Raw genomic sequence first — 27945 nt, forward strand, 5'->3', positions numbered from 1 at the left:
CTACATATATATAATATACAGATATTAACACATTATTCCAGCAGTGGCTTCAGTCCGTGGGCTCTGAGAGATGGTGAAAACTCACTCGGGATAAACGCCTTCCTTCGGATTCTGAAGTCTGTCAGAACGGGGCAGGTAATGCTTTGTCCCTCGGGGCACAAACCTAAGCGGGTACTGTGCCCGGAGACAGACAGAAAGACAGAAAGAGAGAGTGAGCAGCCAGGAGAACAGAGGAGAAGGCGGCGGGGACGGTGGGGTGAGGGGGCGGGAGGGCGCGGCGGCCAGCCGTGTCCACGCGGCCTCGTGCTCCGGGTTCTCCGAAGCTCTCTGCCTGAGCGAGTCCGTAAAGCTCCCCGTGAGGACAAGGCGACCCTTCTGCGCCCGGCCGTCAGGGAAGGCGGAGAAGAGCAGCGGGCTGTGCCAACGAGCGAAGTCACTTCCTTCCAAGCATGGCCTCTGCGCGTGCGGGTCCTGCAGACGAACCTCTTGCGGGTCGTGCGACCCCGGGCGTCTCCTGGGCCGCACCTCGGCTCCACCACGGCGCTCACCACGGTCCGTCGCCAAGTCTGAGCGTGCTTCTTTTTTGAGGGAACCTCTAGGATCAGCTCCCACTGCACAGCGCCGGGCGCCCCGCAGCAGCGTGCTCCGCGGGCCTGGCTGAGTGGCTGCTCCGGGGGGTGAGGGCCAGCATCTCGCGGGGGCGAGTGGGCCCCCCCGACTCCGGGGACGTGGGGGGGCGCCTCCCCGACACGCACGCGGGGGTCAGAATGTTGATTTCAGGGTCAGTCAGCTAAGGCAACCAGCCAATCACCACCAACGGGGTCTGCTTCTGGTGACTGATTCGGAACAAGAAGTGATTGGTTAAGACAGACGAGCTCGGCGGCGGCCCGGCAGCAGTCCGCGGGCTCCTCCTCCCCGGCGGCTCCTTCAGAAGATGTCGGGGCACGAGTCCCAGTCCTGCCGCTCCTTGCACTCCCAGTAGCCGCCCCGGTAGATGTGCGTCAGCTCCCGGGTCACCGGGTCCTTCCTGCGCTCGAACCACAGCGCCTTGTAGGGGTCGTGGGCCGCGCCTGTCGGGCAGGAGGCGGGGAGGCGGGATCAGGGCCGCGGGCGCCTCCCTCAACCGGGGCGCGGACACGCGGCGGGGCGCCCTTACCGTCCTCCGTGGCCCTCACGGCCTCGGCCTCGCGCCTCTTCCTCGCAAGCCGCTGCTTCTCCTCCAGGCGCTGCTTCTCCGCGTTCGCCTCGTCCCAGCGCCCGTTCTCCATCAGCCTCTGGTCGGGCCGCAGCCGGCTGTCGGTGGGCGCAGTGCCGGCCTCCCAGGCGTTGAGGGTCAGAGCCAGCTCGGAGAAGTAGTACATGTTCTCCGCGTTCTTCCTGCAGGGCAGGGGTCAGGAAGGGACGGGCAACGCCAGAGCCCAGAGCCCCGAGAGCCAGAGCACAGCTGAGCTCGCCCCAGGGATACAGCCCCAGGTGTCCACAGAGCCTGTCGGGGAGCCTAACTGAGACCGGGCGGGACCATCCCCTCCCCTCCCAGGGCCCCCTAGCTGGATTGTTTTCTGGGTGTGGGTTATGCTCAGTTGAAATTACGAAGACTGAAACATTCTACTAAATAAAACCTCAAGCCTGTTTCCTTTTGCTTTTTTTTCACCACTTTCTGGGATAACCTTGGCTATCACTAAGGACTAAACATATTAAATGATGACAGCAGACAAACGGTCTCCGTCTTAATTATTTCCAACGTCCTGGACATTATCTCAGGAACCATCATATTGCCATAAGCCTTTAGGCCACAGGTGGTAGGCATCTTTATTCCTTGGCCGTTTCTGAACAGTTTTGCTCTAAATTACAGAAAAATATTCTTCTGAATCACAATCTGAAGGACCTCTGGGTGTGTGCATGCTCAGTTGCCAAGTCGTGTCTGACTCTGTGACCCCATGGACTGCAGCCTGCCAGGCTCCCCTGTCCACGGGATTTCCCAGGCAAGAAAACACTGGACTGAGTTGCCATTTCCTTGTCCACCAAAGGACCTTTAGGAGACACCAAATTATTTTTTGGCAGGTGTGGTCTGAGTCGTTTGAACTCTCCTGGGACAAAGCAGGCGACAACCCCACCCCACAGGGCCGCCTTGGGGTCCTCTGCAGGCGTCCACCATGGCGCTGGTCCGCGCAGACTGAAGCCGGAGGGCAGGGGAGGGGCCGGCGAGATACTCACGGTAAAGGGTTCCGCTTCCAGAGCAGCACCCTGCTCTCCTCCGCGTCGTGGCCGCGCTGCCGGGCGTCACCCCCGTTCTCCCCGGGGACCGGCTGCACTTTGAAGCAGTCCATTTTCTCATCCCACGTGCCCAGCAGCGCGAAGTGAACTCTCCCCGAGGCATCGGTCACCTCCCCCGTCACCTAGGGGTGGAGAGCAGGCTCAGGAGGGCTGCACAGAGGCCGCGCCCCGGACGCCCTGGCCCTGGGGCATATGCTGCTCGCACCCTGCTGCACAGACTCCGGGGACCGCTTGACTTACTCCGGGAGCGTGTGCCTGAACTGCTCAAAGGAACAGCGTCATGAATGGGAGCTTCGTCACCATTCGGTGGTACAGCGGTTTTTGTCCTACGATGTATGCAGAAGGGTCTGACCATACTGGGGATTACGTTGTGTTCTTCTCAGAAATCAGAGACCACAGACGGACCTCTTCACTCTCCCAACACAATCCCCGGCACAGTTCCGCCGCGGTGGTGACGGACGCCTGGCTTGACTTCACAGGGGCCTCGCTGCCGTGCCTGCTCCCTGCAGCCCTCCCCTCGGTCCTGCCGCAGCGTCCCCCATTCTCAGTCTCTCGTGGTTCTGTTGTTTGTTTGTTTGCCACCTTTGCTCAGTTTGCAGGATCTTAGTTCCCTGACCAGGGATCAAACCTGGGCCCACGGCAGTGAAAGCCCCCTCACCACTGGGCCAATTCTAATCTCTCACTGCTCTTGACTTTTACTTTCTAACTGTCTTTTGCTGAGGTTCTCCTTTACCGCTCCTTTTTTTGAACACACACACACCCGTCTGTGCCAGCTCCAAAGGAACAGACTTTCTACAGGACATACACTCGGTGAAAAACACTTTAATTCCAACTTCTCTTACCTTTCTCGCTACGTCCCGAGAGAAGTAGCTATAAGGAACAAATTTGAGATTGCACTTGTCTCCCGTCTTGTGATTCACAATGTCAATTTCACCAGACTATGAAAAGAAAAGAACCATGGATTGTTTTATTAAGACTGAATGACTTGGATATATGCTAAGCCCCACGCCTCATAATTTTGTTCTTTTCAGTCTTACGTTCTAGAGCTTGTACACTTAAGATTCAAGTCTCAGTCATTCTTGAGATGCTGTGAAATGCTTTTATCATCTTGGTATTCCTGGTTGGAATCAAGGCCAAATGACTTTAAAAAAAAAAAAACTGTGTGCCAAGTTAGGTGGCGTAATCCAACCTTCAGCACACACACTGACATTCACATAATAATCTACCTTCCCAAACCAGTCCTCCACTCAGTCTTCATGAACTCTGTGCTTAAATCAAAGGATTCTACTCACAGTCTCAAGACTACACGCGGTGGGCCTTTCTGTATTTTATTCATTTCATTCTCTCCTCCTTTCTATCTTGTGAACCCCAATCCACTCTTGAAGACTCAGCTTCATTCCCATACCTACTGTGAAGCCTCTCCCACTGCTCGGACAATATTCCCTCTTTTTTCCTAAGTTTACTGCAACCATTGTCTTAAGAGCAAATTGATAATTAATTAGATATTATCTTAGTACACCTCTTATGTGGGTCATTTTGTCAAATACTTTTCATCCTACACATATTTGTCAAAAGTCTCCAATGATAAAATAACTCTTGAGGGACAATGCCCCATCTGACTTGGTACCCCAGAGACCCTGCGCTCCACCCGGCAATAAATGTCTGATGTGTAATCACATGATGGAGGCTGGGAGCCGAGCTTACTACTTTCTTGGAGCCTTCCTGGTGCCTAACCCAGTCCTAGGAGAGCAGTCACCGAATGAATGCGGTGACCTGGTCATTTACAGGTGGTCATTTGTGGTACAGCACGTCAGCAGCTGGGAGTGTGGCTGCTGCCGGAGAGGAAGCCCTTCGGTAACAGACAGAGCAGGAGCAGCACTCTGGGTCCAGGTCCCGAGCCCTAAACCCTGCAGAGATGGACACGAGGGCGCTTCTGGGCTTCAGAAGCACGCAGAGGCCCCTTGCTCACCTGGTCAATCCACAGTTTGCCCACGATGATGTTGTGCACCGTTGTGGTCACTTTCTTCCAAGTGTAGTGGTGCCCAGTCGCATGGAAAATACAGTGGATGCTCCCTAGAAGCAGAGCGCGGCACACATTAAGCCCAACGCTAGAAAAGCAGCCCCGTGCTGGCTGGAAATAATGATGGGTTGATTTTATTCTATCAATATTTCTTACTTTTAAAAAGAAAACAGTACATCAGAAAGGACTTATAATCTTTACAAATGTTGAAAGTACTGAATCTTTCACTAGATTTTTAAACTTGTTCAATATGAATAAAATATAATTAACAATGATGAACACTAACAACTGGTACAACTTAACTGACAAATAGTATTCTGCAACAACAGAAATAAAAATGAAGCAAAACCCCAGTCTTCACTAACTGGGCCTGCCATACTAGCAGCAAAATTAACAAGAACAGGTCAAATCTATCCCAACATGAAAAAAAAATTGCCTTGTGGCAAAGAGCACGTTGGTGATCAGTACTGAGGACAAGCCCCATTGTGAGTCACTAGCTGTGTGACTTTAGGCAAGTCACCGGTCCGTATATGGGCCTTTAAAAAAAATAAGCCTTTAGCATTTTTTTTTAAAGTCTTTACTGCATCTTTTACAACACTGCTTCTGCTTTACATGCTGGTCTTTTGGCCTCGAGGCATGTGGGATCGTAGCTGCCAGACCAGGACTGAACCCGTACCCACTGCACTGGAAAGCCGAGTTTCAGCCACTGGACCATTAGGGGGTCCCTACCTTTGAGCCTTAATAGATAAAAAAATAAAAACAAAGAGGAGTAGTGGACAGACCAAGGGCTCTAGAATCAGACAGAACTGGTTCACTGGTCCACCACTCGTTAGCTGTGTAAGCCTGTGTCGTATAATAAAGAATTTGTCTGGTCTTTGTCCAACATTGAAACCCTTGCCATTTCCCAAGTGATAGTGTCTCGTTGCTCGTGAGGGCCCTGGAGGTGTCTGCCAGTGAGGTGCCTCAGCTGGGCCCCTGGACAGCAAAGGTGATCTGAATCAACTTCTTTGTAACTCTGGAAATTAACCAAAGACTTACAGTAGTCCAAGAAGCATTTATTCAAGAAAAAGGGCTGGATCTCAGCAGCAAAATGAGCTGTGTGGCATTGTAACTTGTCCTACGACCCTCTCCCCAGCTCAGCAGAAGCCTTGGAAACCGGCAGCCTCACCGTCATGATAACCAGGAAGACCAGCTAGCAGGCCAGCAAACACCGGAGCGGGTAGAGCGGCATGAAGCCCCCCAGAACCCAGCTCCAAAGTACTGTCATTATCTGACCTGTCTGGTAGTCCCCTGTTAAGTCCCACTCACAGGGCTGATCTTTACTGGGTCTGATTCAGCACCAGCTCACCTCAAAAAGCTTCTTTCCTGGGACAAGTATCAAAACAATCAGAGGCAATTATTTAACACAACAGCTGCCAGAAGTGGTGATAACAGTTGGAGCACTTGAAGAAATAATGGCCCCAAATTCCCCAGGTTTGACAAAAAACACTCATCTACACATCCGAGAAGTCCACTGAATGCCAAGCAGGATCAACTCAAAGAGTACCAGGTACAAACCCACCATAATCAAATGAGAAAGAGTCAAAGAGAATCGTCCATGCCCTCAAGGAACAGAGGAGTGGCCGCAGCGCGAGCGGCCGAAGAGCCACGGGGCAGAGGCAGCAGCAGGACACAGCCGAGAGGCTGAAGGCCCTGTCCTGCAAAACCATCCTTCACAAACACAGGAGAATACAAGACATTCCCAGAAAACAAAGCCAAAAGAATGCATCGTTAGCAGATCTCATCTTCAAGAAACATTCAAGGAAGTCCTTCAGGCTGAAATGAAAAGACACGAGACAGAAACTTAAATCTACCTCAAGAAATTAAGAGACCAGTAAGTGCTGAGTCACTCAGTCGTGTATGAGTCTTTGCAACCCCATGGACTGTCACCCGCCAGCCTCCTCTGTCCATGGAATTCTCCAGGCAGGAATACTGGAGTGGGTAGCTATTCCCTTCTCCAGGGGATCTTCCCAACCCAGGGATTGAACCTGGGTCTCCCGCATTACAGGCAGATTCTTCAACATCTGAGCCACCATTAAAAGACAATTATGTAAAGCAACAGTTATAAAACAATGTTGATGGAATTACAATGTACAGAAATGGTTTGTATGACAATAAAAGCACGAAGGAGGGAGAAGGTAACGGAGCCATACAAGGGCAAAGTTTTCCTATACTGTAGAAACTCCGCTGTATTAATCTGAACTAGGTTATTAGAAGGTTTTAATACCAGGGTAACCACAGCAAAAATATCTTTAAAAACCACAGTAAAAGAAATAACCAGGGAATTAAAATGGTAAACTGGAAAAATCCTATTTAATACAAAGAAGGAAGTAATGGACAAACAGAGGAACAAAAAAGACGTAAGATCTACAGAAACAAAATACTAAAACAGCAGATGTAAACCCTACCTAATCAATAAATATAGATGGATTAATCGCTCTAAGCAAAAAGTAGAAACTGGAAAAATGGATAAAATACAAAAGGAGGATTTTTTGACCCAAGTGCCGCTGGAGCAAATTCAAGGTACGTGGAGCCCAGCAGTCACTGCCACAGAGACCAACAAGCTGAGCACTGGCTCCGTTCAGTCTCAGGCTGTGACTCTCCTCAGGCTTGAGAACTCCAAGCTGTGAAAGAAGAGTCTTATTTAAGTGTACCTCTTTAAACTGCAAGCTGCCACTCAATTCCAAAGTGAGTGGATGAGTAGACTCGTATTTATCCTCTACCACAGTCTTCATGATTTTGCAAACATCAATTACATTTCCTAGAAGCGTTCTTTTTTCCAGATTGCAAGAACTCTAACCTTTTCAGTCTACTTTACAAGAAGACTCAGACTTCTGTCTGCCTCGTTTATAACCCTGTCTGTACTTCTTTCACCAGTGACGTCTATCGCTTAACAATTTACCCTCTGAGAGGTGAACATCCCTGAACATGTGAAAATGACACTGCACAGTTCTCCTTCCAAGTCACGGATGAAAAATATTAAGTGCAGCCATCCTCGGGGCTAACGTCCGGAAACCCCTCTTTATACTCTGTACTCAGGTTCCTGTCACTATGTCAACTCTTCGTTCAATTTCTTGCATATTAACCATGAAGCAATAAAGTTAACACTTCAGTTTCACTTCCAACATCCTTGGGTTTTTTCCTCACATCCAGTTTGCACTGTGCCTGCTACACTGTGTGTTTTCTGAGGGAAAGCGGGTGGAGCCAGCAGAAAGCTGTCCTGCAACAGCCCAGCCCTGCAGCTCTGCCTCCTGAAAGACGAGCTCAGGCGCCTACTGCCAGCCGTCTCCAGGCTACTTGGTCTCTCGATCTGCTCTGGGTTTCTTTTCCTGCAGACCAGCACTCGCTCTTCAACACGTACAGGGTCAAACGTGGCTCCTCTCGCTGAACTCCAGGTTATTCAAGAGCCTGCTACACTTTCTGAATAACCTGAAGTCCAGACATGCTAACGCGGCATACTAGGATTCCTATTCCCAGGCCGGATCTTTTAGGTCTTGGTGCAGAATTAACTTGTAATCCAATAAGATCTTTTAAAACAAAGTTTCACCTTACCTGGAGTTTAGCTGTTACATAAATGATACCTAACCCCTCTGGTGGAGGCGGGGAGGGGCTACCAGGAAACCTATATAACCTTGCAGTCATAGGAGTTCTGATCTATGGAGAGAAACTGCCTGCTAGGGAATGAGAGGCAACACCACCAGTTTAAAGACAGAATTTTTAAAATGCAAGCTGAAATGTATATCCTAAAATAGTACTTAAAAGTAAAAGGAAGTGTCAAAGCGTTAGCCGCTCAGTCCTGTCCGACTCCCTATGGCCCGATGGACTTCTCAGCCCATGGGATCCTCCGGCAGGAACACTGGAGTGGGCCGCCATTCCTTCTCCAGATCTTCTGGCCCAAAGATCAAACCTGCTTCCCCTGCGCTGCAGGCGGTTTCTTCACCATCTGAGCCACCAGGGAAGCCCCCAAATAAAGACGCATTAGACGTAAGCTAAGAAGACAGAGAACCTGTGACTGAGTGTCCCTACAGAGTCTCTCAGCCCTCATTCACCCCGGAACCAGCGACCTCCTCCGTTCCACCAGAACGGCTTTCCTTCCCGGAGCACCAATCCTGACCCAGGCGCCGGCCTTACCGAGGGGCATAATGGAGAGGTATTTGCCGCGAAACTTGCTGGTAATCTTGATCTCCTGCCGCAGCGTCCAGCCGTTTCTGGACTCGGCATGGTGTGCAGCCGCGGGCGGATGGTGGCTCACCTGGAAGAGACCGGGAGCGCAAATGAACAGGCAGTCAGGAGAGATGCTGCCTAGTCACGCCCCAGATTCCCGCTGGACGTCGCACGCCCACAGCAGGAGGTGAACACCGGGGCCTCCAGGGCTGAAGTCCTGAAGGAAAGGAAGGCAGTCTGGGGTGAGGGGCTTGGAATTTCTGCAAATACTAACACCCAGGTTGGGGAGCAACCCCCCGAACCCCCCCTTCCTGCAACAGGAAGCGTGCTACAGTCCTGAGGCTCCTTCACCTGCTCACAGAGGGATCGGTAGCCATTCTCCTCTAACCGGTCCAGCTCAAAGGTCTCCCCGAGGAGTGGGTTGAACGGCTTGCTGGTGCGGAAGACAGTGGTGGAGTAGGAGGACACGGTGAAAGCTGCAACATAACAGAGCTGTTCTAGAGAGTTCTCGCACGTGGCGGCCCGGTCCAACAGCTCGTGGTACTCCAGGTCTTCAGTGAGGCGCTGAAGCATGGACAAGGGCTCGTTAAAGTTCACCTGTCAGGAAAAGAGCAGATGTAAACGCCTTGCCTGCACAGCCACACCACACCATTTCTTCTTTTCTTTCTCCGCAGGTGGAGACACACACTGAGACGTCAAGACGATAAAGCAGATCCCTGGGGAGAGCAGCCTCTGCTCCATGGGGACGCTCTACGCCAAAGAACGCCCGTTCTCCATGCTGAGCTGCTCGCGTCTGGGGCTGGGCGATCTCCACCTGCACTGATTTGCTAGCTGAAAGCTGAGACGGGAACCATGCCTCTTTTGTTCAGCACTGCATATCCAAGAGCCCCGGACGCCTGGCCCCGGGAGACTCATAAAACAGGCATCAAATGAGTCAATGAAAGGGGAAGGACGTGAGCACAGGGACACCCAGACAGGAGGCTGGGCACGTAACCCTTCTGAGGAGGAGAGGAAAGCTAGCGGAGTCCAGGAGCAGGCAGTCCTGACGGGGAGCACGCTACAGGGGCCAGCTTCCGCTCCACACCTGGCCATCACTGGACTCAATTCAGTGCCCCGTCAGGCCAGGTGCTGCCTTCTCTCAGGCTGCACAGCTGCATTCTGGACCGGGAGTGTTCACACCAGGGGCAGGGAAAGGGCTCTGCGTGCTCCTGTCTTCACGTTTAAGAGCCAACTTGAGGACACCAGACTACAGGATGAAGCGAGCGTGTGTCTGTGTGTGCCTCTCTCGGGAGAAGGTGTCCACGCACGCCACAGATTCATGGGTGCCAGGCCCTACACAACCCACTGGGGGCAGAGAAGTGAGCAGAAGAGACTTTGTTCTCCCCACCCCAAAGAGTCAGCTTCTAGGTTGACTGTTTGGAACATATCATGACTTTCTATTTAAAAACTTATTATCAAAAGAGGTTAGGTTCCCAGGTTAGCCCATAACGCTGTTTAGTCAGCAGCACAGCTAAACAAGCCTGAAAACCAGCAGCTCAAGTTCTGAGTCCAGAGAAGAGAAGAAGGAAGGAAAAAACGCCCTTTGTACTGGATGAAGCTGACCGAAAGCACCGTTTTGGTTACTGAAACAAGCAACAATGACACTTTTCTTCCTAGACTCCCACCTCTTTTCCTGTCTTTTTCTGCACTTTTATCCAACCTTCTGCCCGCCACTCTCTGTGAGTCACATACTACCCTAATATTTACTGTCCTGCCAATTACGAAATATCTTGTAATTTCCACTATGACACTTAGAGAAACAAAGTTTAAAGGAAAAAAAAATCTACTTAAAATACCATCACCCAAATATAACTATCCTTAATAGTTTCATATTTTTTCTATGCATTTATATATTTTTTAAAAGGGCCTGTTTTTTCCCAAAAAATAAACCAAGCATTTTTCTGTGAAACTTTCCCAATGGGGAAGGACGATCTACCATGCCTCAACTAAAAGTCTTCAAGTACCACACTCCAGCGCCACCTTGTCCACGGAGAGGAGAGCGGTGTGATGAGAAAAGTGCACACGGAGGGAAAGCGGACGGGCAGAGCGTGAAGCCTCCAGGTCTTTCAAAAGCGAGCACTGATTAACTACGCAGACAAAACCTCTCAGGGGCTGAGCTGCAGCCGACGTGCAGTCACACTTCCATACGTTTTGGGCAAAGTGGGGCGGGGACGGCACATCCTCAGGTCATCACCACTCATCACACGCACGGCTCTGCCCCCGAGAGCTATGCCAGGACCCACAGCGTCCCCGAGAGCAGGCAGGCTTTCCCTCCTGGTCTTTTTTACCACTCAGAGGCCTCACGGGGGACAGAGAAATCTGAGACTTCGAAGTGGAAGGGAGCGGGCATTAGCGACACGGTTGATGGAGGGCAGGGCAGCGTAAGAGACAGCCCAGAGACAGCAGCAGGAAGCCCTCGGCAGGCTGCAGGGACCGAGGGACGCACGGGGTCACTGCACACAGAGGCAGGGGCCCGTGCAGGACCTGAGGCCTCTGGGCCCGTCCAGCGGGAGCGTGGGCCAGGAGGACGCAGCCGCGGGGAGCACCCTGGGGTGGCTCCCTCCTCCCGCCCACTCCAGACGCCTTCTAGGGCCTCGCCCGGGGCATCCGGGGCCGGCACAGCCCACAGACGAGGAAGAAACCGCCCAGGGGCTCAGCTCCTGTGACTCGGCACAGGCAGGTGAGGGGTGAGGGCCAGGCTGCAGCAGCACCAGCAGGAACCGAGGTGGACGGGGGCCACCTGGACGTGGATGCTCCTCTGAGCAGGAACTGAACTTCCACGGCGATGACTGGCCTTTCCAGCCCCCTTTCCTACCACTTCCTTAGGGCGCTGGGCTAAAAAAGTGGGGCTTCTTTTCAAGACCCCCGCCCCACCCTGTGAACCAATTCTTTTATGTTTCTCTGCACCGTGCCTACTCACGGCCCTTCTGGTCTGCAGAGGAGTCTTTTTTTACCAAAAGTCCTACACGCTTACAGACAAATCTATTTGTTTTCCAAGACTCACATTTGCTGAATGATATACACGTGCCAGGCCCTGCTATGCATCAGGGGTATGAAGGCTGGTAAGATGGTCTGGGCAGAGCGCTGTCCACGGGAGGCGGAACCACTCACTGCTCCATAGGCCCTGAGCGGCCAGGAGCCTCTGTCTCCGGACGGCGCGCGGGCAGAACCTGCAGCCCCCCACACTCCACTCTCCCCTTCGTCCACAGGCAGCGGAATCCCCAGTTCTCATATCAGCCACACCACCAAAAACAGAAGTCGTGATCTCCAGCTAGCTGAGGCCATGTAACTGAGCTCAGAGTAAATCAAGAGACTGAAGGGGATGGTTCGCGCAATTTGCAGGAAGCACCCAGAAAAGGCAGGCGTGCCGTCTCCTCTCCCCCTGAGGGCCAGGGCTGCAGCAGCCACCCAGAACCCAGGAACTGAGGCCACGGGGCAGCACAGGGCAGGGCCACGGGCCAGGGTGAGCCTGGTCACAGCAGCAGGAGCATCGACCAGAACCCGACCACCTGCTTCTGGACTCCAGCATGATGGTGACTGAAGCTCATATTTACAGGCCAGCTTTTTCTGTGAGAGGCCAGACTGTAAATATTTGGGCTGTGAGGGCCATATGGCCTCTGTCACACCTACTCAGTACTGCTGTTCTAGGAGGACAGCAGCCACAGACAATCGGTACGTGAATGAGCGTTTACTGTGTTCCAATAAAACCGCCAGGACACTGACATCTAAACTGTATATAATTTTCAGATAACAAAATATTAGCCTCTTTTTGACATTTTCCAACCATTTACAAATATGAAAACGATGCCTGGCTTGTGAGCTGTGCAGAGGGCAGCGAGATTTGCCCCAAGGCCACCATCCGCTGACCCGTGGTCTAAACCAACATATTTTGGACTCGTTAAACTGAACCTATACCTAACTGAATCAGCCCCGGGCAGCTTGGCCGCCAGTAAATATTCGGGGAATGAAAGAGGAAGTGAAACCCACTGCCCAGAAATAAACGGGGGCACTTGCTGGAACATAGGGCTGAGACGGCTCGCCCTGACGGGACGCCTGAGTGAAGGGGGCTGACGCAGGGCTCTGCAGTCAGCTCCTGAAGAACAGGCACCAGCCAGGGTAACAGCAGAGTGGCGAGGGCGGTGGGAGCTGAGGGAAGTGCAGGCAGAGAGAGTAGCATGGGCAGATGCCGCGGGGGGCAAACGGAGGAGCCGGTGCAGACCTGAGGTGGCTCCCCCCGTGGGCACACTGCCTGCACTTCCCTGGGGGGAGGGCAAGGCCCGAGGGAGCTGGGCTCCACTCAGAGCAGGGAGCAGCGAGCAAAGGATTCCCAGGGAAGCGGCGACAGGACGTTTGCAATCCTAAACCCATCCCCTTCTAAAGCACTCTGGACAGACAGGAAGTGGGCCTGATGGGAGGCAGGGACATCCTCCCCCGGAGATGGGCCCGGGCTTCCTGCCTGGAATCAACTGCCCTGCTTTGCGCTCCCCAAGCCTCTGTGCGTGCAGCACTGCCCACCAGACGGTCACAGAAAGCGATGTCCTCTACCTGTCTTCGCGCCTGTCTCTTGAACTACACGGTTCGTGAAAACGGAAACGATGCTGAATTTCTCTGCACGGCCCCAGCACATCTGGCCTAGGAATCTGCTCATAAATCACTGCTTCTGAACAACGCATCTGATTCTCGCTGATCTGGAAGCATACCAGGAACCTAGCCGAAATCGAGGCCCCTGATCCTAGGCGATGGTCTATGATGGTACGGATAACACGGGTCACGCCGCAGGCGGCCGTGCGGGAGGGCAGGGCCGTCCCGGCAGCACCCCCGGGCCTGAGGGGCCCCGGCGTGTGAGACCCTCACCGGCATGGGGATCTTGGAGAGCTCTTTGCCGATGCAGTTCTTCATGATGCTCCACAGGTTTAGGCTGTAGTTTGGCTTGTAAGGTATCCGCGTCCGCTTCTCCTTCTTGGTCTCCTCCAGCTGGTGCTTGTACTAAGCGTAAACACAAAGACATTCAGGGACCCGCAGAGAACAGAAAACCCAGGATTTCTAGGCCTCCCTTCCCCCATGCTAAAAAACAAAAAGTCAGTGTCTCCTGTTCCTCTTCATGCTTTACAAGCACACCCTGGGAACACACTCACTCCGCCCCTGCTCATCACCCCAGGTGAGGTACCTGTTCATCGAGGCTGATGTCACTGCTGGCTCCGCTGATGTTGCTGCCGGTGCGTCTACACGGGCGGGAAACGGGGATGAGAATAAAGATCAGAACTAGACGGTGGTCCTCGCCACGTCTTCACAGAGCAGAACGCTAAGGACACTGCACAAACTTATTCACGAGTGGCCAAGAGACGACAGGTAGAAAAGCGTGCGTAGGAATAAGCGTCTCTGGAGAAGCTGCTCACGTAAAGACAGACGCTCTCCCAGGTACTTAGGGCAAAGAGTCCAGGCCTTGGGCAACAACCAGGATATCCCCACTGAAACACGTCCTGCCTTTCATGGCTGGGCCAGGGGAGGGCAGTCAAGCCGGACTCACTTGTGGCCCAAGTTCTCGGGCACAGTGATGATCTCAGGGGCATCAAAAAACTCGTTCTCGTCGTCTTCATCACTCAGGTCTCCTTTGCCAGAGCAGGACTGATCTGCCGGGAGGGGGACAAGCTGCGTTCGTTCACTTTGCTACATTTATTGAAACCTGGCAGGCAGACCTTCTAAACACGAACCACACACACGGGAACAAGGGCAGCAGGAGACACACAGGGCTGAATCCCTGCTCGCGTGAGACCCGGGGCTGCTCTGTCCGCCTTCCGAGGCCCCTGGCCGGTCGGACGCCCCCCGCCCCCCACCCCCCAGCCCCCCACCTTTGCCAGAGCCGGCGCCGCTGGCCGGTCAGACGCCCCCCACCCCAAGCCCCCGGAGCCCCCCACCTTTGCTGGAGCCAGCGCTGCTGGCCGGTCGGACGCCCCCCACCCCAAGCCCCCCGAGCCCCCCACCTTTGCTGCAGCCAGCGCTGCTGGCCGGTCGGACGCCCCCCCGAGCCCCCCGGCCCCCCACCTTTGCCGGGGCCGGCGCCGGGCGCGCCTGCGGGCAGCACCGTGGCCCCCCGGAAGGCCCTCTCCAGGTGGTTGTGCTGCTTTGCCAGCTGCTCCAGGGTCTCCTCCAGGCGGATGCGCTGGTCCCTCTCGTACTGCAGGGACTTCTGCCACTTCTTACTGTGGGTCTGGGCCAGCACGAGGAAATCTCTGCAGGCCTGTATGGAGACAAAGCGCTCGTGGGTCCCCTCAGCTCGACCAGTCAGAGTCCCCCCTGCCTCTGGACGCCCGCGGAGTAAGCTCACTCTGGGAGCCCGAGCCAGCGAAGCACAGTGAACGGCCTTCCCTGTCACGGCAGTGTCGGGGACAGCCAGCTCCGTGACACAACCAAGGTCCACGCAGGAAAGACACAGAAAACCGCCAGTGTGGCTGTCACGGTGGCTTAGTACTCTCCTGGTCGCGAGGACCACACGGGTGCCTGCTGAGCAGCAAACCCAGACCGGGGGGCTGCTCGAGAGGAGGCCGGCTGACCCGGAGCGGAGAGAAGGCATGGGGCGCCGGGTGTGGCTTTCGACCCATTCCTGACCACACTCAAGCCGCCGCCCGCGGAGGAACTCAACGCCGACGGCACCTGAGCCTGACCCGCATCACCCGGAACACGAGGAACTTCCTTGGTTTCTATCTCGGTCCCTAAGAGAACCACAGACCTCAAAAAGCCAACGCCTATGTGACCTCGAGACAGAACACAAACCCGACCGCGCTCAGTCCCGCCCCAGGCTCCGCGTGGGTTGCAGACCCAGGCCAGACGGCTGGCTGCGGACGCACAGGGCCCGGCGGGCCCGCCCCGCCACGGAGCCCCCGGCCGCGCACCCTTCTCAGACACGCAGATCTCCGCCAGATCTCCGCCGGACGGGGCCTGTGCTGTTCGCGCGGCCTAGGATGCCCTCCGCCCCCTTCCTCTACTTGGCTAAGCGCTCCTTATTCTTTGAGACCTATGGCAAAGTTACTTCTCCGTGACACCCCTTGCCCCCCAAGCCCAAAGGAGCCAGGCTCTCCTCTGCTACTGCAGCACTTGGCACATATTTCTATTTCTCAGCATCCACAGCATCCGATCGTGACTTTCTCTCCAGATGGATCGTGAGTGACTTGAAGATACCATTTATAGCTTATTCACATGCTTATCTCCAGCTCCTAACTTGGCTGCTTTGTACACAGTGGGAGTCCATAAAGTTTGCTTAATAAATAAATGGAGAAAGGAAGCAATGGAAGCTTAAAAGTCTAGACAATGTTAAAGAGAAACTAAAAGGTAAATAGAGTATCTGCTGCCATGGTTTCAACCCTGATCTATGGACTAAGGCCTATGGAGTCAGGAACTCCAGCTTTGTGCTCAGGGAACTGCAGATCAGACTACCCAACTGCCTACCAGAAAGCTCAAAGTAAGCTCAACATTAGCAGGCTCGCTTTCCGACTAGGCATCTTCTCGTTGGCAGAGAAGCAAGGGGCTTCCTGGATTCTGAGTCTTCCTCCCTCCCCAAGTCCAACGATCAGAGCCTATGGACTGTTCTTTGATACTGCTGGGATCTTCACACTTCTTTCCAAACTCCGTACTCGAGGCGGCACGGAGAACATACCCTGGGTCGTCACAGCTCCATCCCGCTGTCTAACTGGACTCTTTAGCAACTGACTGAACCGAGAAGCGCCTCGCCGTCCTCATCTGTGAAACAAGAATGACCACCGCAGCACTCTCACAGCGTCGATCAACAGGAACAGGGAAAGCTCTCAGCAAGACCCGGCTCAGAGTCATCACTCAACAAGGCGATCGTGACTACAGTTACGCCTGCACCAAAGTCGGTCTCATCCCCTCCTAACCCACCCCTGCCAAGCCCATGTGGGATCTGCACACACAGTGTCCCCGCCCACCTGAGCGCCTCTTCAGCCTTCTCTCAGCTCCCTCCTCCACCGGAGAGGCTCCCCGAAGACGCTGGGCAGCTGGGCAGTGATGCACACCAGGGATGCGCGCCCTCATCCGCATCCCAAGACCAGCGACAACTTGGTCAGCAAGAGGAGACGGCATGCTGGGCACTGTGCCCACCTCTCGACACCCATGAGCTCATGAAAGCCTTTCCACACCCCAAGAGCAGGACCATCGCCACTTACAGAAAAGGAACTGGAGTCACAGAGGAAGGAGGCACCCCAAGCTATAGAGACGGTTAACTGGGGCCACTGGGCTCCTCGGCCCCGAATCAGGGGTGCCTTTTTTTCACAGGAAGACTCTCTCAGGTCTTCCAGCATTTAGTTGAAGTGTTACCTTCTCAAATCCTCCTGGTCTGAGCTTGACACCCCCAAGAATTATAGTACAGCAGCCTGTGCCCACATCTGTCGGGGCGCTCAGCACACTCCATAATCATCTGCTCAACTCTCGGCCCCTAAACAGAGAGTAATCTCCCCGAGGGCAGGGACCACGGCCATACCCTCTAGCACCGGGCCTAGAACACAGAAGGTGCTCAACCGTGTTCACTGAAGTAGAAAATGGATACACTAACACAGGGCCAAATTCACTCGCCTGCTTAGAGACTTGCTCTGGCAGCAAGAAAAGCTGTATCCTAAGCAAGCAGGCAGCTGAGCGAAACTCACGCGCTCTCCTTTGCACTGACACGGCCCGTTTTGAGACGTGATGTGCTCGCAGCGCTTCTCAGGCCTTGCCACTGTCCCCTAGGGAACAACACACGGACTGAAAACACGCCTTCCCAGCAGTGACCGGCTATAGAAGGGGCAAAGAGTGCGCTCTGGAGAACACAGTGAGAGCGGACACAAGCTCTGGATACCTAGAACTCAGGGAAAAAGAATTCTCCCCAGGAACAAAAACAAGCATATTTTCAAGAAAAAAGTTCAAGATAAAGTTTCAGTTTTATGAGACATTTTTAAATCAAGAGGTGTTTTATGTAGCAAATATTTATCATAGTAGAAAAAAAATTGTCATGGGAGCTGCTGCTGCTGCTAAGTCACTTCAGCCGTGTCCAACTCTGTCCGACCCCATAGACAGCAGCCCACCAGGCTCCCCCATCCCTGGGATTCTCCAGGCAAGAACACTGGAGTGGGTTGCCATTTCCTTCTCCAATGCATCAAAGTGAAAAGTGAAAATGAAGTTGCTCAGTCGTGTCCGACTCTTCGCAACCCATGGACTGCAGTCCACCAGGCTCCTCCGTCCATGGGATTTTCCAGGCAAGAGTACTGGAGTGGGGTGCCATTGCCTTCTGCAGACTTGGATAAAAGGCAACAGACATTTGTCTCCTAAGCTGTTCTATTTCATACTACATTTATGTACTATTGATTAAACGCCCTGTACAATTCATGAGTTTTCCTGATCACAGGAGGACCAGAAAAGCAGGCACCGAGAGGTGGAAGAGTCTGGAAAGAGCACAGGACCGGACGTCAGAGACAAAGGTGCCCGCGCTGGAGCGCGGAACGCGGACTGGTGCTGCTGGGAGGCGCTGACCTGCCCCCAACCCCTAAATGGACAGAACAGCTTCCCTCTTCGCCTCTGTGTGAGTCAGAGCACGGAAGAGTGTTCAGTGTTTCAGAACAGGGCACGAAAATAGCTTCTATTATGGGGTTTTAAATGCAGGAAAGTAAAACTTCCCTTGGTCAGAGGAAAAGACTTTCGATCTCTGAGAGCCGCACGAACTAAACTAGTTCTAAACAGAAGCCTCATCATCACTTCTTCAACAGGGAAGAAATCTGGCCCTACTGAAGGCAGTGTGAAAGTAGCTTAGTTGTGTCCAGGTCTTTCCCACCCCGTGGGCTGAATCCATGGAGCTCTCCAGGCCAGGACACTGGAGTGGGTTGCAATGCCCTCCTCCAGGGGATCTTCCCAACCCAGGTTTCCTGAATTGCAGGCAGATTCTTTACCAGCTGAGCCATACGGGAAGCCCAAGAATACTGGAGTGGGAAGCCTTTCCCTTCTCCAGGGGATCTTCCCGACCCAGGAATCAAACCGGGGTCTCCTGCATTGCAGGCAGATCCTTTACCAGCTGAGCTATCAGGAAGTGTTAAGTTCCTCCCATTTAAGTAGACAGGAAACAAAAGCACCACCGTGTAAGTCCTTTCTCACAGATTCTCACGTGCCTTGAGAACTATGCTCTCATGTTCCTACCTGGAAGCTGACTAACACAACCTGCCAGGTGAGGGTCGGTCTCCAGCAGAGGAAGCGCGGCACTGTTTACAGACTGTGTACTCATTCCATACCTATCCCCCCGTATCTGCCCCACATCACCAGGGCCAGTGGCGCTTTGGGTTTACCTGGAGCCCTGCCTCCAAGCAGCCGAAGCATCCCACAGACCCATGACAGTCACCCGAGCTACAAGTCACAAGGGGACAGAAGCTCTGGTCCCTTCTTTTGAAAAAAAGTGCCCAAGGTTGATTATGTCATCTCATCACCTGGAAGTGTGCTGAAGTATTAGTTGCTCACTTGTGTCTGACTATTTGCAATCCCATGGGCTGTAGCCCACCAGGCTCCTGTCCATGGGATTCTCCAGGCAAGAATACTGGAGTTGGTTGCTATTTCCTTCTCCAGGGATCTTCCGGACCCAGGGATCAAACCCGTGTCTCCTGCATTGCAGGCAGACTCTTTACCAGCTGAGCCACCAGGAAAGCTCTATCACCTAGAGCTCTCTCACCTCTCAAAGACTAAAGGTGAGACTCACCCAGATTCCAAGGTTCTCAGTAATACCTGACCCAGCCCCCCACTTACCACACTGCAGGCCAGCATGCACTAGCAAAGCAGGGGTCAGACTCCAACGGAAATCTCAAAGAACAGAAAGGTGGAAAGGACCCACGAAGATCTTTCAGTTCCAACAGATAGAGTTAAGAAAAACAGATAAGGAGGAAGGGAGGAAGAAAGAAAAACAAAGAAAGCGTGAAAGGAAAAGAGAGACAAAGAAAGAGTCGCAACCCCGAGAGGTGAAGGACTCGGCGTTTCCATCAGAGGCCCTGCTGGGGTAGAAGCCTGGCTGGGCAGCGCCCTCCTGATGGCTCGAGCAGGGCAGCGCGGAGGGTCATTCTATCCATCCACCCTATTCAGTTTCACGCAACAGACACTGAAACTCAAATCCCCTGAACAAGGAGGCAGGACCTGTGGTCTACACTTGGCCAATTACAGCCTTCCAGCATGGGGGGGGGGGGGGGGGGCGTGGCCTTTCCCGCAGGGCGCTCACGTTGATCATGGCGTTGGACGTGATCCTGAAGAGTGTGGCACGCTCGTTGACCTGCTTGATCTTCTCGCTGCTCTCGGCCGGCAGCCGCAGGGCCTCCAGCTCGCTGAGCGAGCGCTGCAGTGCCGTGCCATGCTTGGCGATCAGGTCGTTGCAGGTACTCAGGTCCTCCACCTTGCTGGACAGGGTCCGCAGCGTGTTCTGCAGCTCCGTCTTGTCGGTCTGGGAAACGGACTCTTCGTCTCCTGACTCATCTGTGGGGCGAGAAGGGGAGCGATGGGACTCCAGGCCCAGGGCCGAGAGCCGGAACTCTCCCGGTCCACCCGCGGCGTGACCAGCCGGGCTCACCGCCGCCAGGGGGCTCTCCAGCACCGGTCCTCGGCCCCGCTAGGGCGGACACGGAGGCAGGTAACAATCGGCGTTTCTCCTGCTCCCGCTTTTCTAGTTTTATCAAGGTGTAACTGACGTACGATGCTGTTTTAAGTTTGAGGTGCACAGCACATACATCTATCTGGAAATGATTAAAGTAACTAACCTCCGTCACCTCATACAAACACAAAAGGAAGGCTTTTCCCTGCGATGACACTTTCAGGATCTGCTCTCTTGGCAACTTTCAAACACACGGCACAGCAGAGCTCATCACAGTCACGTGCTGTCCACGCCATCCCTAATACTTACTTGCCTTCTAACTGGAGGCCCGCACCTTTGGACCGCCCTCATCCAACCCTCTCAGGGCCCACCCGAGGTTCTTCCTAAAGGTGCGGAGTCTCTGGCCCCACACCTAGAAAGGCTTTGATCCGGCTGGTGTGAGGCAAGGTCCAGGAATCTGTACTTCGCAAAGCTGCCTGAGTGATTCTGATGCACACTGAGGTCTGTGAACTAGTGACGAGAGGTCAGGGTGGAGAAGCTAAATGGCTCTGACGGTTGGGAATGAATTATTGAGCCTTTAACCATAGCGTGAGGGTCCCAAAACAGTCAATCTGACTGTGAATGCCAACCCACAATTATCTGTTGGGTGACTGGCAGGCCCCTGTATGTCCTGGGCTGAGTCGCAGCCCAGCCGTCTGTGAACCACACTCACATCCTCAAAGGGCACATGAATTCCTCTTTCCTACAGGAGGACTCAGGAACCTCACGATGAATTCATCCGACACTGAAGCCACCGCTGCATGGAAAGCCGTGCAAGGCCTTCTGTTAAACGCCTCCTGAATAACAAGTCACGGAGAGGCTGTGCCTGCCTCTCACTGGCAGGTTTGTCCTTAACGCTGTGTAACTGCACAGTTCTTTTCTAGCCACGTCACTTCCTCTGGGGGAGCTAAAATCGGCACTAAAATCAAAACAAAACAAACGAGGAAAGACCTGCCCTGTCTATATCTGCTAGACAGAGGGGCAGGGCCAGAGTCAGAATATAACCTGTGACGCAGAGATTTATAAAGCAGGAAACTTGGCTTTCATTGCTTAAGAGACATTAAACAGCATGGGGAACCACAAGAGATAAGAACAAGAGATGAACAGAAGTCAGCAGGTGAGCAGCACGGTCAGCTCTAAGCAAACAAGCTCAGTATGATGAAACTACCACTTTCCTTTAAGAAAAATCAAAACATAAGCAGACTGTGCTTTTTAGTGACACTATGGTAGCAAAATAAAGATTTTTCACAGAAAATATCACAAGTAATTTTTTCCCATGTGTCTCAGGCATGAAACAGCTCCGGCCGCCCGACCCAGGTGTCAGGCAGGGGTGAGGGACGGCTGGAGCTACTCTGCCCCAACCCGTGAGAGCAACCCCTCCATCAGGGCTCTCTGCCCACTGCCAGGGGGTTCACACATCATGCTTTGGCAGTCTACGGAGACTGCTGGTTTCAATTCAAGTAAACAACCAGTTAAGTAAGAAGATGTCAGGAGAAAAGGAAACAGTAAGGACAGAGCCAACCTGTGAGTTCATCGGTTTTGATGAATTGATCTGGCTTATCAATAAAATCAATAAATAAAAACTGATTTATCAATAAATCATCCTTTCTCAAGATTTTAAGGCAGTCAGTGAGCATTAAAAGGCAAAAGCTAACTGCCATGCTTCTAAGACAAGAGTTTCCCAATCTCAACCGCTCTGACATTTGGGGCCAGCTGCCTCTGGAGGGGTGGCCGGGGGGCTCTCCTGAACACTGGTGGGAGCTTCAGCAGCAGCCCTGGCCTCTGCTCCCACGTGTCAGGAACACTGCCCCCCTCAGTGGTAACAAGCCGTCTCCAGACATCACCAGACGTCCCCTGAGGGGCTGAACTGCCCGGCTGAAAACCAGCCCTCCAGGAGAGGTTCTGCCTGCCGGGCAGCCAGCGGACAGCTGGTAATTAGACGACAGTGGGGGCAAAGGAGAGCTGCGAGTGCGGGGGAGCGGAGCGTCCCCAGGGGCTCGCCCCACCTGACTCAGCCAGCATCTTCACCGCCTTGGCCTTGGCCAGCTCCAGGGCCGTGACCCAGCGCTGCCGCTCCACCTCCGAGCTCGCCTTCAGGTGGTAGGTCTGCGCGCCCCCGTTGGAGATGATGAAGTTGCAGGAGTCCTCCACCGTGATGTTGGCCGTGGCGAGGTTGATGGTGCCGCGGCAGGTGTGCCGCATCTCTGCCTTGGACCTGCAAGAGCGAGCCAGACAGCTGAGCGGACGCAACCGCGTCCCAGTCTTTCAGACATGCCGCAGTCTCAGCAGGCAGCAAGTTCCAATACGCCCCTCGCACGGCTCCCTCCAATTAGAAAGCCAATCAGCAGGGACTCCCCTTCTGAGCCTGAGCGAGTTCTGAGTTGGAGTTTACTGCTCCGCTCTCCCCCTCACCCTGAGCTTTGGGAAAACAGGCTTCACTGAAGGCGAACTACAGACAGCATTAACCCAGCAATTTTAAGTGTACAATTTAGTGAGTTTGGACAAATGTAAGCAATTGTGCAACCACCTCCACAGTCAAGATGGAGAACACTTCCATCACCCCCCAGAGTCCTCTCAGGCCCCTTTGCAGTCAGGAGCTACCTTTCATTTAGCAAGATACAATTATCAAAGGGTGCTTTATAAATTCATGCAACCAAATTCTGTATAATAATCTCATTCTCTAAGAGAAAGAAGGAGTTCTCTGGCGGGCCAACGGTTAAGACGCTGTGTTCCCAGGGCAGGGGGCACGGGTTACATCCCACATGCCACGTGGTGTGGCCAAAAAAAAAAAGAAGTTAAAAGAATAACTCCATTTTACAAATATTGAACAATCCACTCCCCCAGTCCACTATAACTCAGCCCCAGTGAGAACTGTCATATCACTCTTAAAACCATCTTGCAGACATGTAAGGCACACTTAGATGTTTAGAGTATTAAATATTCCATGTGTGCTTAGCTGCTAAGTGGTATCTGACTCTCTGCGACCACATGGGCTGTAGGCCGCCAGGCTCTTCTGTCCACAGGATGATCCCCCAGGTGAGAATACTGGAGTGGGTTACCATTCCCTTCTCCAGAGGATCATCCCAACCCAGGGATCGAACCGCATCTCCCACACTGGCAGGCAGATTCTTTACCACTGAGCCACCAGGGAAGCCGTTAAATACTGACTACAGCTTAAATGATATGAAAGAGGAGTCACTAGCTCTCTGTGGCAGTGAAGAAAGAATATTCATTAAAAGAGCACGGGGTGGTATAATCTTTCAGGAATATATTCTTTCCTAAGGTCCACTGATCTCTATTGGTGGGAACTCCTAAGCCACCCTATTAATAGCTAGGAGAAATTCAGCAAATCTCTTCTCAGAGGACTGGGTGTAAAAATTTTCTTCATTGCTACTGACTGACAGCTCTATTAATAGGCTAACTCTTGAACCTTACAGCCCTGCTTGGTGACAACAAGCTACAAGAGACTTGGCATGAAACAGAGCTGCCAGCGCAGCCGAGTGTACAGGGCGACCTGCACTCATTTCCCGGCCACCCGCCGACCTACCCAGGGGACCTGTATGTTGAGACTGCAGTTTTCCCTGACCAACTTGGAACAGAAAGAGGTCAAAGTCCTTTGCCAACTGCCAGCGTGCAAAACAGGGCCGTCTCTCTTTCACGAGTGCCAAGCGGCCAAACACACCTGGCACATCCCAAATTCCTGCGTGCCGGAAACGATGACACTCGCTCCATCTCTAGAAACCAAGACTGGGGTAGGTTTGAGAAAGCCTGTTTGCTGTGCTTAGGAAGACAGCTTGGCTATTGTTCGGTTTGTCACATGAAACTGGTTTTTCCTCCTCAGATGCACAGACTAGAAGCCTGGGATCGCCGGTGGGGAGGGCCGGCGTCTCAATAAACCAGGCCATTTTCCACCTCCCGCACCTGCCATGCTGTTACGTGACCCCTGCTCTTTCGACTCCTCGTCCCCTCCCCCACCCCGCGCTGCAGTTACTTTATGCTCACCCTCACTTTCTACTCCAAAGGTGCAACTCGGACCTTCTGCCACATCCCTCAAATGCGCTGAGCTTTTCCACAGGCCGCTTCCTAGGAATCTCCTCTGCTCAGGTCATGTCCATCAACTAAAAAAGTTTCCCGAATCATACAGTCTACAGTACTTGTAAAAATACCAAAGGACTCTGGAAGTTCGGGCAGGCTTGACTCTAGAGCTCTTGGGCTCGAGCAGATACCCCTCTGCTTATAAACGATTAGTGCATAAGTATTTCAAAAGACATGCTTTTCAGGGTGCAAGAGGAGTTCTTCAGGCACCACAGTATTAGGTGGTGTTCTTCCCGGAAAAGGCCAGCCAAAATAGTAGCTCCATGTCTAGAAGCTAGCCAAGAAAACCAACACTACGGGCTTGTCACCGTGTGGCTGGGGAGCCGGGGGAGCTGGGGTTCTACACATGGTTTAAGTGACAGGACAGCTGTGTAACTTTGTGTGTAACGAAGAACAGGGTAGGCAAAAAGAAGGCTTGCCAAAGCCTATTAGGGCAGCTCATCAGAGGATGGGTTTAGGAAGCACTTGGTTAAAAACAAAACCGTATTTTGTAAGAGGCATATACAGGAGATGGTTTTGGAGGCATAAAAAGCAGGAGCCAGGATGACTTGGCTAAATGAACCCTAAGAACATGGGGATCCAAAGAACCAGTTTGGAAGAATACCAACTGGTTGACAGAAAGGACTTCAATGTGATTTTGAGGGTAGCGTGTAGACTTGATAATTCCGAATGCTGTTCCTTGGTTGGTTTGTGGGTGGAACGGTCTTGGCTGGCAAGGACAGGCCCGTGGCATATTTCCCAATACATGGTTTGGTATGTTTGGGAAGGCGTTCTAGCTGTAGTCAGACAGGTACCACTAGCTCTTGTAGGAGAGAAATTAAAAGTGGTTACAAGTACTTAAGAGATAACAACATATACGTTATTACTGTCCAACCAAGATCAATATTGACCAAGACAGGTACTGATTAAAGACAAAACTGGGCTGGAAAGTGGATCTGATTAAAAACTTGCATGAGGAAAAATGACCACACATTAAGGCTCTCAGCTGATACACAACTATTAAAAAATGGGGAATCAGTGTTAATACTGACTTATAAGCCAAGCTAGGATATGAATCAGTTAACATTACAATGATGGTCAATGTAACAGGAAAATATGAACTTGAGCAGGGGAAAAACTCTGGAACAAACGAGAACTTTAGATTTGTGATTTAACCTTAAACTGATAGTCCCGGACGAATAATTAAAACGGAAAATTAAAAACGAAAATCAATTCTGAATAATTCAAATGATACACATAGACGTTCACGATTAATGTCACTTAAGCAGTGAGGCTGCACTAAGGCGTTTTCTACCGTGTTAGAGACCAGGTAAGAATGTGCTCCTACTTCCACAACCTCCAACTCCAGTCTTCAATTCCTTTCAAGATTCTTTAAGAGTCAAGACAATGAAGTTGAGGGAAAAGAGATTCCTTCACCCAAACTGTCCCAGTGGCAAAGCGACTCCTGGCAGAGGGCAAGAAATACAGTCTTAACAACAATCTTTCGGGTCTCAAATAGAATGGTCTTTATAAAAAGACTTCACTTAGATTTCCCACTATATTAAACAAAATCTTCCTTAAAGACTTCTATACATTTTGTATAACACACACAGAGTGTCTTATCTATAAACTTGCTGTAGACAAGTAGTTCTCTCTTTATCTGACTGATTCACGTAACACTAACCTGGGTTTTAGGCTGTGCTGGTATGAAAACAACTAGTTTCAAATCCTGACTCAAGACCTTGGGAAAGCTGCCCACGCTGTCTCCGTTTCCTCACTGGTAAGGTGGGAGATCTCCTAACTTCCAGGTTGCCGTTGGGAGTCAAATACTGGACATAACACACCTGTCCAAACTGTCTAGCACTCAGGAAATGTTTGTCTTGTCCCCAGATCCAGTATCCCAACCTATCTATCTATAGTAATGCTCGTAGCCAAAAGCATGCTATGTTATGGCAAGACTGTGAGTCACCACAAGCGTGTATTAAACGTCCCAACACAAGCGCAGCTAACAGGAGTCAAACAAAAGACGTGGACTCTTCTTTTGAGGAAACTTGGACCGAACTAACCGGCTGGCCCCCAGCAATCCCGGCTGGAACACTTAATGATCTCCCCTCGGGAGGGCGCGGGGGCGGACGCAACGACCAGAAACCCTGGAGGGCGCGTCTCCGTGGTGGGCTGTGCAAAGGCGAGAGCTGAGGCGAATCTGGAGGAGATAAGGCCTGGGGACAGACCCCGAGGCCACCCTGTGCGTGGCGTCCTTGTGCCTGAACGTGGAGGGAGCAACGGCGGGAACGTCAAGGGCCGCTGATAACCCTGAGTTCTGGAGCCGGGGCACAGAAAACCAAGCCTCGGGACTCTTGACAGCAAGTTCCCCGGGAGCGGTGCCCGGGTTCTGCCCCCTAAGCACCGACACCGGCGCCCTCCCTGCGGACTCCTCACGGCACCGAGGCGCGGCTGGGGACACAACTCAAGAGGAGAAGCGATGCTCCCGGGACAACTGGCGGGGCCGGGGGCCGGGGGGCACCGAGGGCGGGGCACGCGGGCGGCGCCGTACGTCCCGGCGCGCCCACTCTCGCGAGGGTGGGCTTGTGTGGCGGCCGGCGGGGGGACGCGCCCCGGAAGCAGTTACCTGTAGTAGCTGAGGAGCCCGTTGCTCAGCACGAACCACCGCCGCTGGTAGCCTTTGATGTAATTGGTCCATTTGAAGAGCCAGCCCTCGCGAGCCGAGCCCGAGCCCCCGGCGCCCGAGCCGCCAGAGCCCCCCGCCGGCGGCGCGGGAGCCGGGCCCGCCGCCGCCACGGCTCCGGCCCCAGGGCCCGGGCCGCTCGCCGCCACCGAGGCCGCCGCGCCCGGCACGAGCCCGGAGCCCGGCCCGGAGTCTCCGCGGCCGCCGGCGCCTCCACCTCCCACCCCGGGGGGACCGGCGCCGCCGCCGCCCGGGGCCGCCATGGTGGCCGGGCCCGGGCCCAGCGCTCCTCTGAGCTCCGTCGCCGCCATGAACCGCCGCCGCCCGCTGATACACGACCGGAACCGCCTACGAGAGCCGCCGTCGCCGCCTGGAGGGCCCCAGTCGGCGAGCGCCTCAGCCGCCGCCGCGCAGCGTCCCCGCCCCGCCAGGCCGGCCACGGGGAGGAAGAAAGTCGATTGGTGCCTCCGAGTGTCACTTGCGCAGGGCCCCTAGGCCATTGGCATTTCTCTGGGACCTGTCATGCCACAGCGCCCAGTGAGCGTCCGAGGAGGGACGCTTCCGCCAGGCCCGCCGCCGATTGGTGCAGGTGAAGGCCAATCAGACTCAGGTCAAGCTCATTGGCGCTTTCCCGAAGTCTCCGGCGCTCGGGGAGGACTCGAGAATGCAGACCGCCCAGCCCGTGTAGCTGTCGATTGGCCAATATTTCTGCCACTCATTCACAATGTGCACTCGTCACCGCCACGTCACCTCCTCCCATGAGTCGTCTCCGCGGCCCTCTTCCGCCCTTACGGATTGGTGGTTGATATCAGCTACTCAACCTTTACTACCATTCACTGAACGCGTTGAGGGAAAAGGGGCGGAGTCTACGCGTCACATCTTCACTCTCATTTATTATTGGTTGGAGTGGATGTCACACCCAAGGCGGCGAAGAGCCGGGGCGGTGATTGGAGGCGATTGGTTCCTGGAATTGTCTGTGAACGCTGGAGCGTGACACTTCTGACCAATGAA

General features: G+C 53.4%; 1 protein-coding gene across 1 annotated transcript; it reads right to left on the bottom strand.

The window, feature by feature from the left end:
- Positions 1–27856, bottom strand: OSBP (oxysterol binding protein). Its single transcript, NM_001205970.2, has 14 exons — positions 26878–27856; positions 22181–22389; positions 19770–20020; positions 14579–14774; positions 14064–14166; positions 13704–13758; positions 13391–13522; positions 8849–9094; positions 8465–8585; positions 4244–4347; positions 3117–3212; positions 2215–2396; positions 1157–1377; positions 1–1070 (listed from the first exon to the last, which is right to left on the bottom strand). The coding sequence occupies exons 1-14, from the start codon at positions 27243–27245 to the stop codon at positions 928–930; spliced, it is 2427 nt and encodes an 808-aa protein (NP_001192899.2). The 5' UTR covers positions 27246–27856; the 3' UTR covers positions 1–927.
- Between the last annotated feature and the right edge of the window lie 89 nt (positions 27857–27945).

Source organism: Bos taurus, chromosome 15, assembly GCF_002263795.3.
Source record: "Bos taurus isolate L1 Dominette 01449 registration number 42190680 breed Hereford chromosome 15, ARS-UCD2.0, whole genome shotgun sequence".
Lineage (NCBI taxonomy): Eukaryota > Metazoa > Chordata > Mammalia > Artiodactyla > Bovidae > Bos > Bos taurus.

What these genes read in the sequence shown, in the direction of transcription:
- OSBP (NM_001205970.2), bottom strand. Translation starts at nt 27,245, where the DNA reads ATGGCGGCGACGGAGCTCAGAGGAGCGCTGGGCCCGGGCCCGGCCACC. An exon ending in GAAGATGCTGGCTGAGTCAG is followed by an intron (nt 20,021 to 22,180) that starts GTGGGGCGAGCC and finishes CTCGCCCCACAG; the next exon opens with ATGAGTCAGGAGACGAAGAG. An exon ending in ACCGATCCCTCTGTGAGCAG is followed by an intron (nt 8,586 to 8,848) that starts GTGAAGGAGCCT and finishes GGTCTCTTCCAG; the next exon opens with GTGAGCCACCATCCGCCCGC.